Source organism: Anomaloglossus baeobatrachus (genome assembly GCF_048569485.1).
Source record: "Anomaloglossus baeobatrachus isolate aAnoBae1 chromosome 5 unlocalized genomic scaffold, aAnoBae1.hap1 SUPER_5_unloc_29, whole genome shotgun sequence".
In the NCBI taxonomy this organism is placed as follows: Eukaryota; Metazoa; Chordata; class Amphibia; order Anura; family Aromobatidae; genus Anomaloglossus; species Anomaloglossus baeobatrachus.
Genome location: NW_027441805.1, coordinates 517,160 through 531,816, shown reverse-complemented (window position 1 = coordinate 531,816; position 14,657 = coordinate 517,160). Strand labels below are relative to the sequence as shown.

Genomic DNA, 14,657 nt, shown 5'->3' with positions numbered 1-14,657 from the left:
CAGATAAATCGTAGCGTGTAAAGGGGCCTTTAGATCTCGATATTGGACAACAGATTCAGAATAAATTTTTCCCTAATTTAATTTCTGATATTATGGTTTAAAAAAATTAAATGTACTTTCAAGATAATATCATTAAAAATTAATAACTTTGTGTTTATTTTTAGCAGATGACTGTATTGGGAGTTCAGATGGATCTCTAATATCTTCAGAATTTATAACAGATGATGAAAGTATCCCACATGATACATATGAAGAGCATGCTGTTGTCCCAGATATACCTTCAGTCCCTCCTAGGAAATCTCTATCATCTGATCTTTTCAAACAAGTCCAAAATTTCGATTTATCACAGAATTGTAAGCAAAATAAAAGTTACAGAAGGGATGTGGAATACGAAACTGCTCATACAAGGGAGAAACCATTTTCATGTTCAAAATGTGGGAAATGTTTTACCAGGAAATCACATCTTAATATCCATGAAAAAACTCACACAGGGGAGAAGCCATTTTCATGTTCAGAGTGTGGGAAATGTTTTACCAGGAAATCACATCTTGTTGAGCATCAAAGATCTCACACAGGGGAGAAGCCATTTTCATGTCAAGAATGTGGGAAATGTTTTATTCAGAAATCATACCTTGTTATACATCAGAAACTTCACACAGGGGAGAAACCATTTTCATGTTCAGAGTGTGGGAAATGTTTTATTCGGAAATCATATCTTGTTGAGCATCAAAGATCTCACACAGGAGAGAAGCCATTTTCATGTTTAGAATGTGGGAAATGTTTTATTCAGAAATCAAATCTTGTTGTGCATCAAAGATCTCACACAGGTGAGAAGCCATTTTCATGTTCAGAGTGTGGGAAATGTTTTACCAGGAAATCACATGTTGTTGAGCATCAAAATTCTCACACAGGGGAGAAGCCATTTTCATGTCAAGAATGTGGGAAATGTTTTATTCAGAAATCATACCTAGTTATACATCAGAAACTTCACACAGGGGAGAAGCCATTTTTATGTTCAGAATGTGCGAAATGTTTTATTCAGAAATCAGATCTTGTTGTGCATCAAAGATCTCACACAGGGGAGAAGCCATTTTCATGTTCAGAATGTGGGAAATATTTTATTCGGAAAGAACATCTTGTTAGTCATCAAAGATCTCACACAAGAGAGAAGCCATTTTCATGTTCAGAATGTGGGCAATGTTTTACTAGAAAATCAGGTCTTGTTAAACATGTGAAGAAGCCGCACAGGGAAGGGAACCTTTTTCATGTTGTGAATAATTGAAATGTTTAACTGGTAAATCAAGTTTTGCCGACCATCAGAAAACCAACAGAGCGGACAAGCCATTCTTGCTTTTAGAATTTGCCAAATGGTTTTAAGACTAATCAGATCCTGTTGTCTGATGAGTCACACAGGAGAAGCCATCATGATGTACTATAATTCAAAGGTTTTTATAAAATAAAATTGGCTACAATTGCTCAAGTAAGGATTTGTGAGGAAAAGAACCATTTTATTTATTTTTAAACTTATTGTATTTTTTGGACCATAAGACACATCTAGGTTTTGAAGGAGGAATATAGGGAAAAAGATTGACACAAAAAATGTGGTCATCATGCACTGTTATGGGGGGGGGATCTGCTGCTGACACTGTTACTGGGATAAAATCCCCTAATTCTGTACAGATGTCACCCATCCTGGGCCCCATGCCCCTTACACCTTACAGGTACTGTTGATGTGTCTCCCATCCTTGTGTATACTGTATATCCATCCTGGTATATACAGTGCTGGCCAAAAGTATTGGCACCCCTGCAATTCTGTCAGATAATACTCAATTTCTTCTTAAGGCTATGTTCACACTAGAAAAATGATTTTTCTTAAGAAATTTCTTAAGAGTGCACCTGTGTTAAAAAACGCACCAAAAACGCACCTGCGTTTTTGCCGCGTTTTCGGTGCGTTTTTGGTGCGTTTTCGGTGCGGTTTTGGTGCGTTTTTACCGCTGGTTGCTCCCTGCGTTATTGTGCCAATTATCTATGGCAAATAACGCAGTTAGCTGCAGAAAAGAAGTGACATGCTTATTCTTTTTCTTAAGAAAATTCTTTCAGTAGATTTTCTTAAGAAAAAAACGCAGTGTGTGCACAGCTAATTTTTTTTGCTGGGGAATGTCTGCAGAAAGGTTACAAGAATTTCTCAAGAAATTTCTGCAGCAAAAACGGACCAAAAACGCAGGTAAAAAACGCAGTGTGTGAACACAGCCTTAAAATGATTGCAATCACAAATTCTTTGGTATTATCTTGTGTTTTTTCATTGCAAGCAAAATAAATGAAAAGAGAATGAAACAAAAATCAAATCATTAATCATTTCACACAAAACTCCCAAAATGGGCCAGACAAAAGTATTGGCACCCTTAGCCTAATACTTGGTTGCACAACCTTTAGCCAAAATAACTGCGAACAACCGCTTCCGGTAACCATCAGTGAGTTTCTTACAATGCTCTGCTGGAATTTTAGACCATTCTTCTTTGGCAAACTGCTCCAGGTCCCTGAGATTTGAAGGGTGTCTTCTCCAAAGTGCCATTTTGAGATCTCTCCACAGGTGTTCTATGGGATTCAGGTCTGGACTCATTGCTGGCCACTTTAGTAGTCTCCAGTGCTTTCTATCAAACCATTTTCTAGTGCTTTTTGAAGTGTGTTTTGGGTCATTGTCCTGCTGGAAGACCCATGACCTCTGAGGGAGACCCAGCTTTCTCACACTGGGCCCTACGTTATGCTGCAAAATTTGTTGGTAGTCTTCAGACTTCATAATGCCATGCACACGGTCAAGCAGTCCAGTGCCAGAGGCAGCAAAGCAACCCCAAAACTCCAGCCTGGCTTTTTTATGTCTCTGGGTAAGAAGTGGGGTCTTCCTGGGTATCCTACCATACAGTCCCTTTTCATTCAGACGCCGACGGATAGTACAGGTTGACACTGTTGTACCCTCGGACTGCAGGGCAGCTTGAACTTGTTTGGATGTTAGTCGAGGTTCTTTATCCAACATCCGCACAATCTTGCGTTGAAGTCTCTCGTCAATTTTTCTTTTCCTTCCACATCTACGGAGATTAGCCACAGTGCCATGGGCTTTAAACTTCTTGATGACACTGCGCACCGTAGACACAGGAACTTTCAGGTCTTTGGAGATGGACTTGTAGCCTTGAGATTGCTCATGCTTCCTCACAATTTGGATTCTCAGGTCTTCAGACAGTTCTTTGGTCTTCTTTCTTTTCGCCATGCTCAATGTGGTACACACAAGGAAACAGGACAGAGGTTGAGTCAACTTTAATCCATGTCAACTGGCTGCAAGTGTGATTTAGTTATTGCCAAAACCTGTTAGGTGCCACAGGTAAGTTACAGGTGCTGTTAATTACACAAATTAGAGAAGCATCACATGATTTTTCAAACAGTGCCAATACTTTTGTCCACCCCCTTTTTTATGTTTAGTGTGGAGTTATATCCAATTTGGCTTTATGACAATTTTTTTTTGTTTTTCATTGAAGACAAATTAAATGAAGATAATAATACCAAAGAATTTGTGATTGCAATCATTTTCAAGAAGAAACTGAGTATTATCTGACAGAAGTGCAGGGGTGCCAATACTTTTGGCCAGCACTGTATGTTGCCCATATTTATCCCATCCTGGTATATATGATTCTTGTCCTAGTATATATGTCCCCATTCTTGTATATATAGCCCTCATCATGGGTCCATGCTGGTATATATTTCCCCATCACGCTGTACACATAAGAAAAGATTATACAATACTCCCCATCCCTCCGCTCTCATGGTGCACAGTGTTCTCATCTGATGCTGGCAAGTGACTTCAGCATGTAAGCGGAGAAGCACATGACATTACTGCCATGTGCCCGCAGTTACACGCAGACGTACGTGTTAGAGAATAGTCAGCCATAATATGCTGAGCAGCCATGTTGTATCTAACAGCCATCTTGGGAAGACTTCAGCAAACTAACTTTGCAGCTAATGAGATTCATTGGCTAGAGTTCTCCCCCCAGAGAGAACATCCGTGTAATTAGCAAGTATAAGATAAGGTCCACAAAAGGTTAAATCGAATAGAAGAATACAGTCATATGAAAAAGTTTGGGCACCTCTATTAATGTTAACCTTTTTTCTTTATAACAATTTGGGTTTTTGCAACAGCTATTTCTGTTTCATATATCTAATAACTGATGGACTGAGTAATATTTCTGGATTGAAATGAAGTTTATTGTACTAACAGAAAATGTGCAATCCGCATTTAAACAAAATTTGACCGGTGCAAAAGTATGGGCACCCTTATCAATTTCTTGATTTGAACACTCCTAACTACTTTTTACTGACTTACTAAAGCACTAAATTGGTTTTATAACCTCATTGAGCTTTGAACTTCATAGGCAGGTGTATCCAATCATGAGAAAAGATATTTAAGGTGGCCACTTGCAAGTTGTTCTCCTATTTGAATCTCCTATGAAGAGTGGCATCATGGGCTCCTCAAAAGAACTCTCAAATGATCTGAAACCAAAGATTATTCAACATAGTTGTTCAGGGGAAGGTACAAAAAGTTGTCTCAGAGATTTAAACTCAGTTTCCACTGTGAGGAACATAGTAAAGAAATGGAAGAACACAGGTACAGTTCTTGTTAAGCCCAGAAGTGGCAGGCCAAGAAAAATATCAGAAAGGCAGAGAAGAAGAATGGTGAGAACAGTCAAGGACAATCCACAGACCACCTCCAAAGACCTGCAGCTTCATCTTGCTGCAGATAGTGTCAATGTGCATCGGTCAACAATACAGCGCACGTTGCACAAGGAGAAGCTGTATGGGAGAGTGATGCGAAAGAAGCTGTTTCTGCAAGCACGCCACAAACAGCCGCCTGAGGCATGCAAAAGCACATTTGGACAAACCAGTTACATTTTGAACAAAGGTCCTGTGGACTGATGAAACAAAGATTGAGTTGTTTGTTCATACAAAAAGGCGTTTTGCATGGAGGCAAAAGAACACTGCATTCCAAGAAAAGCACTTGCTACCCACAGTAAAATTTGGTGGAGGTTCCATCATGCTTTGGGGCTGTGTGGCCAATGCAGGCACCGGGAATCTTGTTAAAGTTGAGGGTCGCATGGATTCAACTCAGTATCAGCAGATTCTTGACAATAATGTGCAAGAATCAGTGACGAAGTTGAAGTTACGCACGGGATGGATATTTCAGCAAGACAATGATCCAAAACACCGCTCCAAATCTACTCAGGTATTCATGCAGAGGAACAATTACAATGTTCTGGAATGGCCATCCCAGTCCCCAGACCTGAATATCATTGAAAATCTGTGGGATGATTTGAAGCGTGCTGTCCATGCTCGGCGACCATCAAACTTAACTGAACTGGAATTGTTTTGTAAACAGGAATGGTCAAATATACCAGGATCCAGGAACTCATTAAAAGCTACAGGAAGCGACTAGAGGCTGTTATTTTTGCAAAAGGAGGATCTACAAAATATTAATGTCACTTTTATGTCGAGGTGCCCATTCTTTTGCACCGGTCAAATTTTGTTCAAATAAATGCGGATTGCACATTTTCTGTTAGTACAATAAACCTCATTTCAATTCAGAAATATTACTCAGTCCATCAGTTATTAGATATATGAAACTGAAATAGCTGTTGCAAAAACCCAAATTGTTATAAAAAAAAAGGTTAACATTAATAGGGGTGCCCAAACTTTTTCATATGACTGTACAATTGCGTCAGTTGATAGATGGTGATGTGTAGTCATTAATAGCAGGTGTATTGAATCGATAAAGAAATTAAGTTGTCAATAGAGTTGTGAGTGTGTGAAGAGTTATGTGAAGTAGAGGCGCCTTCAGGAATCAGAAATGTCAGCAATGACGACATGGCTGAACTAGTGAAAAGTATCATCGAGGCCCATAGGAATACAATAAGTTTTTACCGCAATGCTCGTAAATAATGTCATGATGTATCATTACAGTATATTCTTTGTTCTCCAACGTATACGCCTTTCTCTGCAGTATGAGCTTTCCTTTGTCTAAGGGCTCCAACACACATCCGTTAAAACCACGCACGTGTGATACGGGCCGTTTTTCGGGTCCGTTTTCCGTTTTTTAGGTCCGTTTTTATGGTATGTGTGGCCAGCGTGTGTATCCCGTATGCTAACCGTATGTGCGTGTGGAATGTCCGTGTGTGCGTGAGTGAAATAACTGACGTGTGTGTGTTGTCCGTGTAAAATGTTCCGTGTGTGTGTGTGATGCACAATGTCGTTGATACATGTCGGCAGACAGCAGACAGAGTTGCGCGATGAGAATGAACTCAGGTGAACTTCACCCGACTTCATTGTCATGCTGCGGCTCTGTCTGTGTGCCGTGTACTGATTAGCGGTCACCCGTGAAGGACTCACCGGTGACCGCTAATCCCCTGACTGAATTGAGCAGTACTCTCTCATACTCACCGATCTCCGGCGCGGCGCTGCACGGCTGTTATAAAAACTTCGGCGGCTTTTACTATTTTGAAAAAGCCGGCCGCCCATTAATCAATCTCGTATTCCCTGCTTTACTCGCCCACCGGCGCCTGTGATTGGTTGCAGTCACACACGCCCACGACGCTGAGTGACAGCTGTCTCACTGCACCCAATCACAGCAGCCGGTGGGCGTGTCTATACTGTGCAGTACAATAAATAAATAATTAAAAAAAACGGCGTGCGGTCCCCCCCCATTTTAATACCAGCCAGATAAATCCATACGGCTGAAGGCTGGTATTCTCAGGATGGGCAGCCCCACGTTATGGGGAGCCCCCCAGCCTAACAATATCAGTCAGCAGCCACCCAGAATTGCCGCATACAATATATGCGACAGTTCTGGGACTGTACCCGGCTCTTCCCGATTTGCCCTGGTGCGTTGGCAAATCGGGGTAATAAGGAGTTATTGGCAGCCCATAGCTGCCAATAAGTCCTAGATTAATCATGTCAGGTGTCTCCCCGAGATACCTTCCATGATTAATCTGTAAGTGACATTTAAAAAACACACACACCCGAAAAAATAATTTATTAGAAATAAAAAACACTAACAAAGTCCCTCATCACCAATTTATTAACTCCGACAAAGCCCTCCATGTCCGGCGTAATCCACGGACCTCCAGCGTCGCTTCCAGCTCTGCTACATGCAGGTGATAGGAGCTGCAGAATACACTGCCGCTCCTGTCAGCTCCACGCATCAAAGGAGGTGAGTAGCGCGGGTGTGTGTGTTTTTTAAATGTCTCTTACAGATTAATCATGGAAGGTATCTCGGGGAGACGCCTGACATGATTAATCTAGGATTTAGTGGCAGCTATGGGCTGCCAATAACTCCTTATTACCCCGATTTGCCAACGCACCAGGGCAAATCGGGAACAGCCGGGTACAGTCCCAGAACTGTCGCATATGATGTATGCGGCAATTCTGGGCGGCTGCTGACTGATATTGTTAGGCTGGGGGGCTCCCCATAACATGGGGCTCCCCATCCTGAGAATACCAGCCTTCAGCCGTATGGCTTTATCTGGCTGGTATTAAAATGGGGGGGACCGCACGCTGTTTTTTTTAATTAATTATTTATTTATTGTACTGCACAGTATATAGACACGCACACCGCCTGCTGTGATTGGGTGCAGTGAGACAGCTGTCACTCAGCGTGGTGGGTGTGTGTGACTGCAACCAATCACAGGCGCCGGTGGGCGAGTAAAGCAGGGAATACGAGATTGATTAATGGGCGGCTGGCTTTTTCAAAATAGTAAAAGCCGCCGAAGTTTTCATAACAGCCGTGCAGCGCCGCGCCGGAGATCGGGGAACGGTAAGTATGAGAGAGGGGGGGGAACTGACCGACAGACAGCTAGAGGGACAGATAAGACAGAGAGACCGATCGACACACATAGAGACCGACCGACGGACTGAGGGAGAGAACGAAACAGAAAAAGAAAAAAGACCGACATCACATGAAAAAAGCACAAAACATACAGGGAGCAAACAGAGATGCGTCCGTGTCACTCGGACGTGCGCACAGACCCATTGACTTTCATTGGGTCCGTGCTGCGTGTTGCGTGCAGAAAACGGACATGCTGCCGTGCAAAACGCACACAGGAACGGATCACGGACATGGACAAACTGACATGCATCAAAAACGCACGTGGAGCTTTTATCATACAATAACATTGGTGCACGTTTGGCCGTGTCTCCAGTATACACGAAAACTGACCAAACACGCACGTGTTTCACGGATGTGTGCAGGCCTAACATGTATAAAAGCCCCCACATGCCTTTCGGGGGACACTTCTTCATCTGTTGCTAATTCTGCTGTTCTGCAAGACACCTGCGTGTGTCATCCTGCCGCATAACCTGTCTTATCTGCTCTGTTGCTATCTCGGAATAAACTTCAGTCTTTGCTTGGAACGGATTGTCTACAATGTCTTCTTAGCTCTCAAGGTCTACGGACATTTTCTTTCAGTAAGCTGCCAGAATATATACTCCCCACAGCTGGGATTATGGGTTTGGGGAGCAGTGAATATTCAATGTCTAATAGTAGACACACGTGATCGCCCAGTCATAGGAGTAAGCGGGCGGCTTAGTAATCATGTGTACCCGCTATTAAAGAGAATGAATATTCGCTGCTCCCCATGCTAATAATACCGCCTACTTCTTGGTTTGGGCTGGCTTCATTGCCTAGAGGTGGGCGGGATTATGGTGTGGGGAGCAGTGAATATTTTTAGCTGGCACACTGTTAGCCTTTTTGAGAGCCTTTAGGAACATTTGTGAAAGGTTTTGATACTGAATTATGTTTAGATAATTCACTAATCTCAGGTTTCCCACTGATTTATTTACTAAAAAGCGCAGCCCCAGATTGGAGATAGGAACTCTGAAGTATATCACATTGTATATAATTGCATTTCAAATCTTGTTGTTTTGTTAATAAATGCTTGTAAAATATATATTCTTCATGCCTATCTTTCTTTATTGTCTATATGTGATGATTTTGCCTCAGAACCTCTGGAGTTGGCACAGAGCTGTAGATATTTTGCAAAAAAATAGTGAGGGGAGAATTGAATCACACTGCATCCTAGATATGTGGAAGTTGTTAAGACGCTCTGGTCCCAAATCATCAAAGCTTTTATGCCAAAAAAAACTGTCACAAAAATTTGGAAAGTTGTGAAAAGATTTGGCATTTTCACTCTAAAATTGTCAGAGCTTGGGTGGGACGGGGGCGTGACAGCACAGCTCCTTTAATTCATGATGAGCTGTGGTGTTCCCTATGCCAGAAATCTCACTCCAGTGTCTGATGGGAGTAATATTTCTAGCATGGCACAAGGAGGCACATGCCACTCGTCAAACGCTCCAGATTCATGAGGAGGCATTTACTTCTTCATGAATCAGGAGTGGACCCCGCAGAAATGGGGCTTTTTATGTTAAAAAACTGATTCATTTGCAATGGATAATTGTAATAAAAAAAACTAAAGGATTTTTTCTGTCATATCCAAGAGATTATTTTTCCTTTCTCGCCTTTTCATTGGGGGACACAGACAGTGGGTAGTATGGTGTCTCCAGGGGAGGCGTGACACTAGTTTGCCAAAGTGTTAGCTTCTCCCCCCACAGCATATACCCTAGCTAGGCAGGAAACTAGCTCAGTTTTTTCTAGTGTCAGCAGGGAGGCTGACATGTCTGGACTGAGCTCCACCAGAGGTGCCTCAGGCCAGCTTATTTTGTTTTTATTTTTACTTTTTATTTTGATTTCTTTTTCTTATTCATTCTATTTTTGATAGGGGCAATACCAGGGTGCCTTGCCACCCCCGTTCCCCCCATGTACGGGCAGAGGAAACTTGGCGTGCACAAGCCGTCAGTCTTCCCTCGCGCCCAGGTGGTCGGGTCTGCGTACCCCTCCAGGCTCCCTGGAAGCACCTCACACCAAGGTAGCTCCAGAGGGCTAAGCAGAGCCGAGGACCTGCTTCAGCCTTGAGCCGAAGATGCGTCCCTGAAATCCCCGCATCCATCACCGGTGCGTCTTCAGACGGAGTCAGGAGCAGGTAGAGAGACGACGAGTCATCTGTCCCCTGCATCCAAACCGCCGCCTGGAAAGGCGCCGGTGATGCGATGCAGGCCGTGATTCCAGGGAGCATTATTAATTTAGCTCCCGGCTTCGGCCTGCATTCTAGCAACGCCCCCTCTCACTGCTCTGGAAGCCGCTCCCTCACTCAGGAGCAGCTCCTTTCCGATTGGCCGTCACGCTTAGTCCCAGCCCTGAGACCAATCAGCCTCCGGGGGCCGTCTCTCTCCTCCATGCTGCCAGGAACGCTGGACGCCATTTTCCACGTGGGGAGCAGACTCCGGTGAGATCACCTCCTTGGCTCTGCACTTCTGCAGCACTATATACCGCTCTGCTCAGCGGTATATCGCTGTCTCTCTAGCAGTGTGCGCCTGCTGGCTAGCGGTGTATATCAGCTGCTAGCGGTATATACTGGCTCTGCCTGCAGGTATATGCCGACTGTTTGACAGTATATGCCATTTTGCTATCGGTATATATCGGCTGTGCATAGCAGTCACTTTATAATACTGCTAGTGGCTCCTCACTCATATAACAACGGCATATCCCTATATTAGGCTGTAGGACTCTGTTGCTGACATGCGTAACCGCAAGGGTGATAAAGCTTCCCAGGCGTCCTCTACGGACCTGTACTATGCTTGTACCACCTGTGGACGCTCGTTTTCTAATGGCCGAAGCTATCCACTATGCAGGGGCTGCGATGCCCCTACTACCGTGTCACAACAGACCCCATTGCCGGACCAGGATGCCGTGCAGTCTCTGGATTCTGCTTCGGCCACCGGCCAGGCAGCACCCCCGTCTGATGACGTAATGCCTGCATGGGCTCTTCTAATGTCTAAAAGGTTAGATGACCTTGTCGCTCAGATATCCCAGCCGTCCTCAGGCTCCCACAGCCTTCCCCTGGCCCAGCTCCCTCAGAGGAGCCCGCCTGCTTCGTCTGGTCCCTCTTCCCCAGAACGTAAAAAGACTGTTTCCAAAAGGCGCCATTGCGACCTCTACGCCTCATCCGACTCGGACGATGGTCAGTCTGACCGAGGTTCCGTGACCTTTAGTAGTCACGATTCTCAAGACTCTGACTCTGATTCAGATGTCCTTTCTGAGTCTAGGCATATAGAAGACACACTAATTTCGTTTGTCAATCACTCTCTGTCGATCTCTGATCAGCCTCCTGACCCGACTTCTCAGTCGGCAATCAAGCGGGCCAAGAAGCCTCCTAAATCCTTTGCTCAGGATCCGTTTTTTCTGCAAATTATATCTAAACGGTGGGATCACCCTGATAGAAGGTTTAATAAAAAACCCTTCTCTTCATTCGCTTATCCCTTTCCCTCTGAAATGGTTAAGCCCTGGTCAGTACCCCCCGTTGTGGATCCGCCAGTATCCAGACTGGCTAAACACACGGTCATGTCTGTTTCAGACAACGCGTCTCTTAAGGACTTGTCCGACCGCGCAGTTGATGCTGCGGTCAAATCTATTTTCCAGGCTTCGGGCTCCTCTCTTCGCCCCCTGTTTGCCTTAACATGGGTCGCGAGAGCTATGGGGGTGTGGAGCAAGAATCTACGCAGGATGCTTCGCTCTTGTAATATTCCCCGGCGGCTTTTGAGATCCTTGATTTGTTCTCTCTAGCCTCTAATTATTTTCTTCACGGCTCCCGAGATGCAGCTAGTTTGTCAGCCCTATCGGTCCTTTGGCTAAAAATATGGAATGCGGACAGTGCCTCCAAGAAATCCCTGTTCACACTCCCCTTCCATGGCCTGCGTCTGTTTGGAGTATCCCTGGACAAACTCATATCTGAGACGACGGGTGGTAAAAGTACCATTCTACCTCACAAGCGGCCTGTATCCAGGAATTATAAAAAATCTCCTTGGCGCAGGCAGTCCTTTCGGCCTGCCCCCCAAAAACCATCAGCCCAAGGATTATCCCAACGCTCAGATCGAGGATCCGGTCCCTAAAGGGGCTCTTCTTGGTATTCCCACTCCAAGCAAACTAAATCCAAAGAACCTCGCTCTGTACAGGCCCCCTCAGCATGACGCCAGGTATCCCTCAGATCCGACTCCGGTTGGAGGGCGGCTTCTGCTTTTTCGGGATATCTGGCTAGACCACACTCACGATGCTTGGGTTCGAGAAATCGTCACCTCAGGTTACAAGATCGATTTCCATTCCCTGCCGGCCAACAGGTTTCTGCGTTCTCGTCTTCCAAAGTCCAAAACGCAAAGCTAGGCCTTATTTCAGGCCATAGCCTCTTTACAGAAAGCAAATGTTATCATTCCAGTGCCCCTGGAACAGCGCGGCAAAGGTTTCTATTCAAACCTTTTTGTCGTTCCCAAAAAAGATGGCTCTGTCCGCCCTATCTTGGACCTCAAACGGCTGAACAAATTCGTACGGATTCGAACTTTCCGAATGGAATCATTTAGAGCAGTGCTAGCCGCCATGGAACCTGGAGAATTCCTAGCTTCCATAGACGTTCAAGATGCTTATTTACACATTCCCATATGTGTCTCTCATCATCGGTTCCTTCGCTTTGCCGTAGGACACCGTCATTTCCAATTCAGGGCCCTCCCCTTTGGGCTGGCCACTGCGCCTCGGGTCTTCACAAAGGTCATGGCGGCTGTCATGTCCATTTTACACCCCAAAGGCATCCTGGTCGTTCCCTATTTGGACGACCTTCTTGTCAAAGGGAGCTCTCTTCAAGTTTGCTCAGAAAGCGTGCAGATATGCCTAGACACGCTGTCAAGGCTAGGGTGGCTTATCAACTTCAACAAGTCATCCCTCATTCCTCATCAGCGCATCACCTTTTTAAGTATGCTGATAGACAGGGCTCAGTCCCGGGTTTTTCTTCCAGAGGACAAGAGGTCTTCCCTGATCCGGGCCGCCCAATCCCTCCGCTCTCGCCGTCACACATCCCTTCGGAATGGAATGAGAGTGTTAGGCAAAATGGTGGCGGTCATAGAAGCCGTGTCCTTTGCCCAATTCCATCTGCGCCCTCTACAACTGGATCTTCTATCCTCCTGGGACAAGAATCCAGCTTCCCTAGACCGGTCAGTCCGCCTATCTCGGTCTGCGCTCAGCTCCCTCGTCTGGTGGACTCAAGCCTCATCCATATCTCAAGTGAAGTCCTTCCGCCCGGTCCACTGGCAAGTAGTCACGACGGATGCCAGACTGATAGGCTGGGGGGCGGTGTTTCTCCACCACACTGTTCACGGACGCTGGTCTCCTTCCGAGCGCTCCCTGCACATCAATGTTCTGGAGATCAGAGACATATTTTTGGCCCTTCAGAATTTTCAAGCCTTACTATTGGGTCTCCCTGTTCGGATCCAGTCAGACCATGCCATGGCCGTGGCTTACGTCAAGTGTCAGGGAGGAACTCGCAGCAGGGCAGCGATGAAAGAAGTATCCAGGATTCTTCTTTGGGCAGAGATGCACATTCCCATTATTTCAGCTGTTCATATTCCGGGGGTAGACAACTGGGCCGCAGACTTTCTCAGCAGGCAAGGTCTAGCGGCAGGGGAATGGTCCCTCCACAACGAAGTGCTCCATCAGATCACTCTTCGTTGGGGACTCCCAGATGTGGACCTCATGGCTTCTCGAATGAATGCCAAAATACATCCCTTCATATCCCGGTCGAGAGACCCGCTAGCGCTCGGCTCCGATGCTCTAGTCTTTCCGTGGTCACAGTTTCGCCTACCCTACATCTTCCCTCCGTTTCCTCTCATTCCGAGAGTAATCAAGAAAATCAAAGTGGAGGGAATCCCGGTGATCCTCATGGCCCCGGACTGGCCCAGGAGAGCATGGTACACAGAGCTTCTCCAACTGCTCGGCTACACTCCCTGGCGTCTTCCCGACCGCCCGGATCTTCTGTCGCAATGTCCAATATTCCACCAGAATACAGCACAGCTGCTTTTGACGGCGTGGCGCTTGAATCCTTGATTCTAGCAAAATCAGGTCTTTCTTCTAAGGTAGTTCATACTATGCTTAATGCTCGGAAGCCCTCCTCCGCCAGTATCTACCACAGGACCTGGAAGACCTATCTTTCCTGGTGTGACCATCATAATCGTCGCCTCTTACCTTTTCAATCCCTAATGTTCTTGCCTTTCTGCAAGACGGTCTGGACTCGGGTCTAGCTCTCAGTACCCTTAAAGGACAAGTTTCTGCCTTGTCAGTATTTTTCCAGAAGCAGCTGGCTTCTCGCTCTCAGGTCCGTACCTTTCGTCAAGGGGTGGCGCATTTGGTCCCTCCTTATCGCCACCCCTTAGATCCCTGGGATCTTAATCTGGTTCTCGGAGCTCTTCAGCTTCCTCCCTTCGAACCTTTGAGAGAAATCTCTCTTCAACGACTGTCCTGGAAGGTTGCCTTTTTAGTCACCATTACCTCTATCAGGCGAGTGTCTGAACTGGCGGCCCTTTCCTGTCGCTCACCTTACCTGATTTTCCATCATGATAAGGTGGTCCTTCGGCCTTCCCCCGCTTTTCTCCCGAAGGTCTATCTTCTTTCCACTTAAACTAGGACATTGTGTTGCCGTCATTCTGCCTAGTCCCGGTCCACTCTTTGACAAAGCCCTTCACACTCTAGATCT

The 14,657-nt window shown here is 45.6% G+C and overlaps 1 protein-coding gene across 1 annotated transcript in view; it reads left to right on the top strand.

The window, feature by feature from the left end:
* LOC142259136 (uncharacterized) overlaps positions 1–1,484 on the top strand; it is a 134,288-nt gene extending 132,804 nt beyond the window's left edge. The window contains exon 6 of the mRNA XM_075331643.1: positions 176–1,484. Coding sequence (XP_075187758.1) covers positions 176–1,282 — 1,107 coding nt within the window. The 3' untranslated portion in view covers positions 1,283–1,484. The remainder of the gene's footprint in view (positions 1–175) is intronic.
* The last annotated feature ends 13,173 nt before the right edge of the window (positions 1,485–14,657 follow it).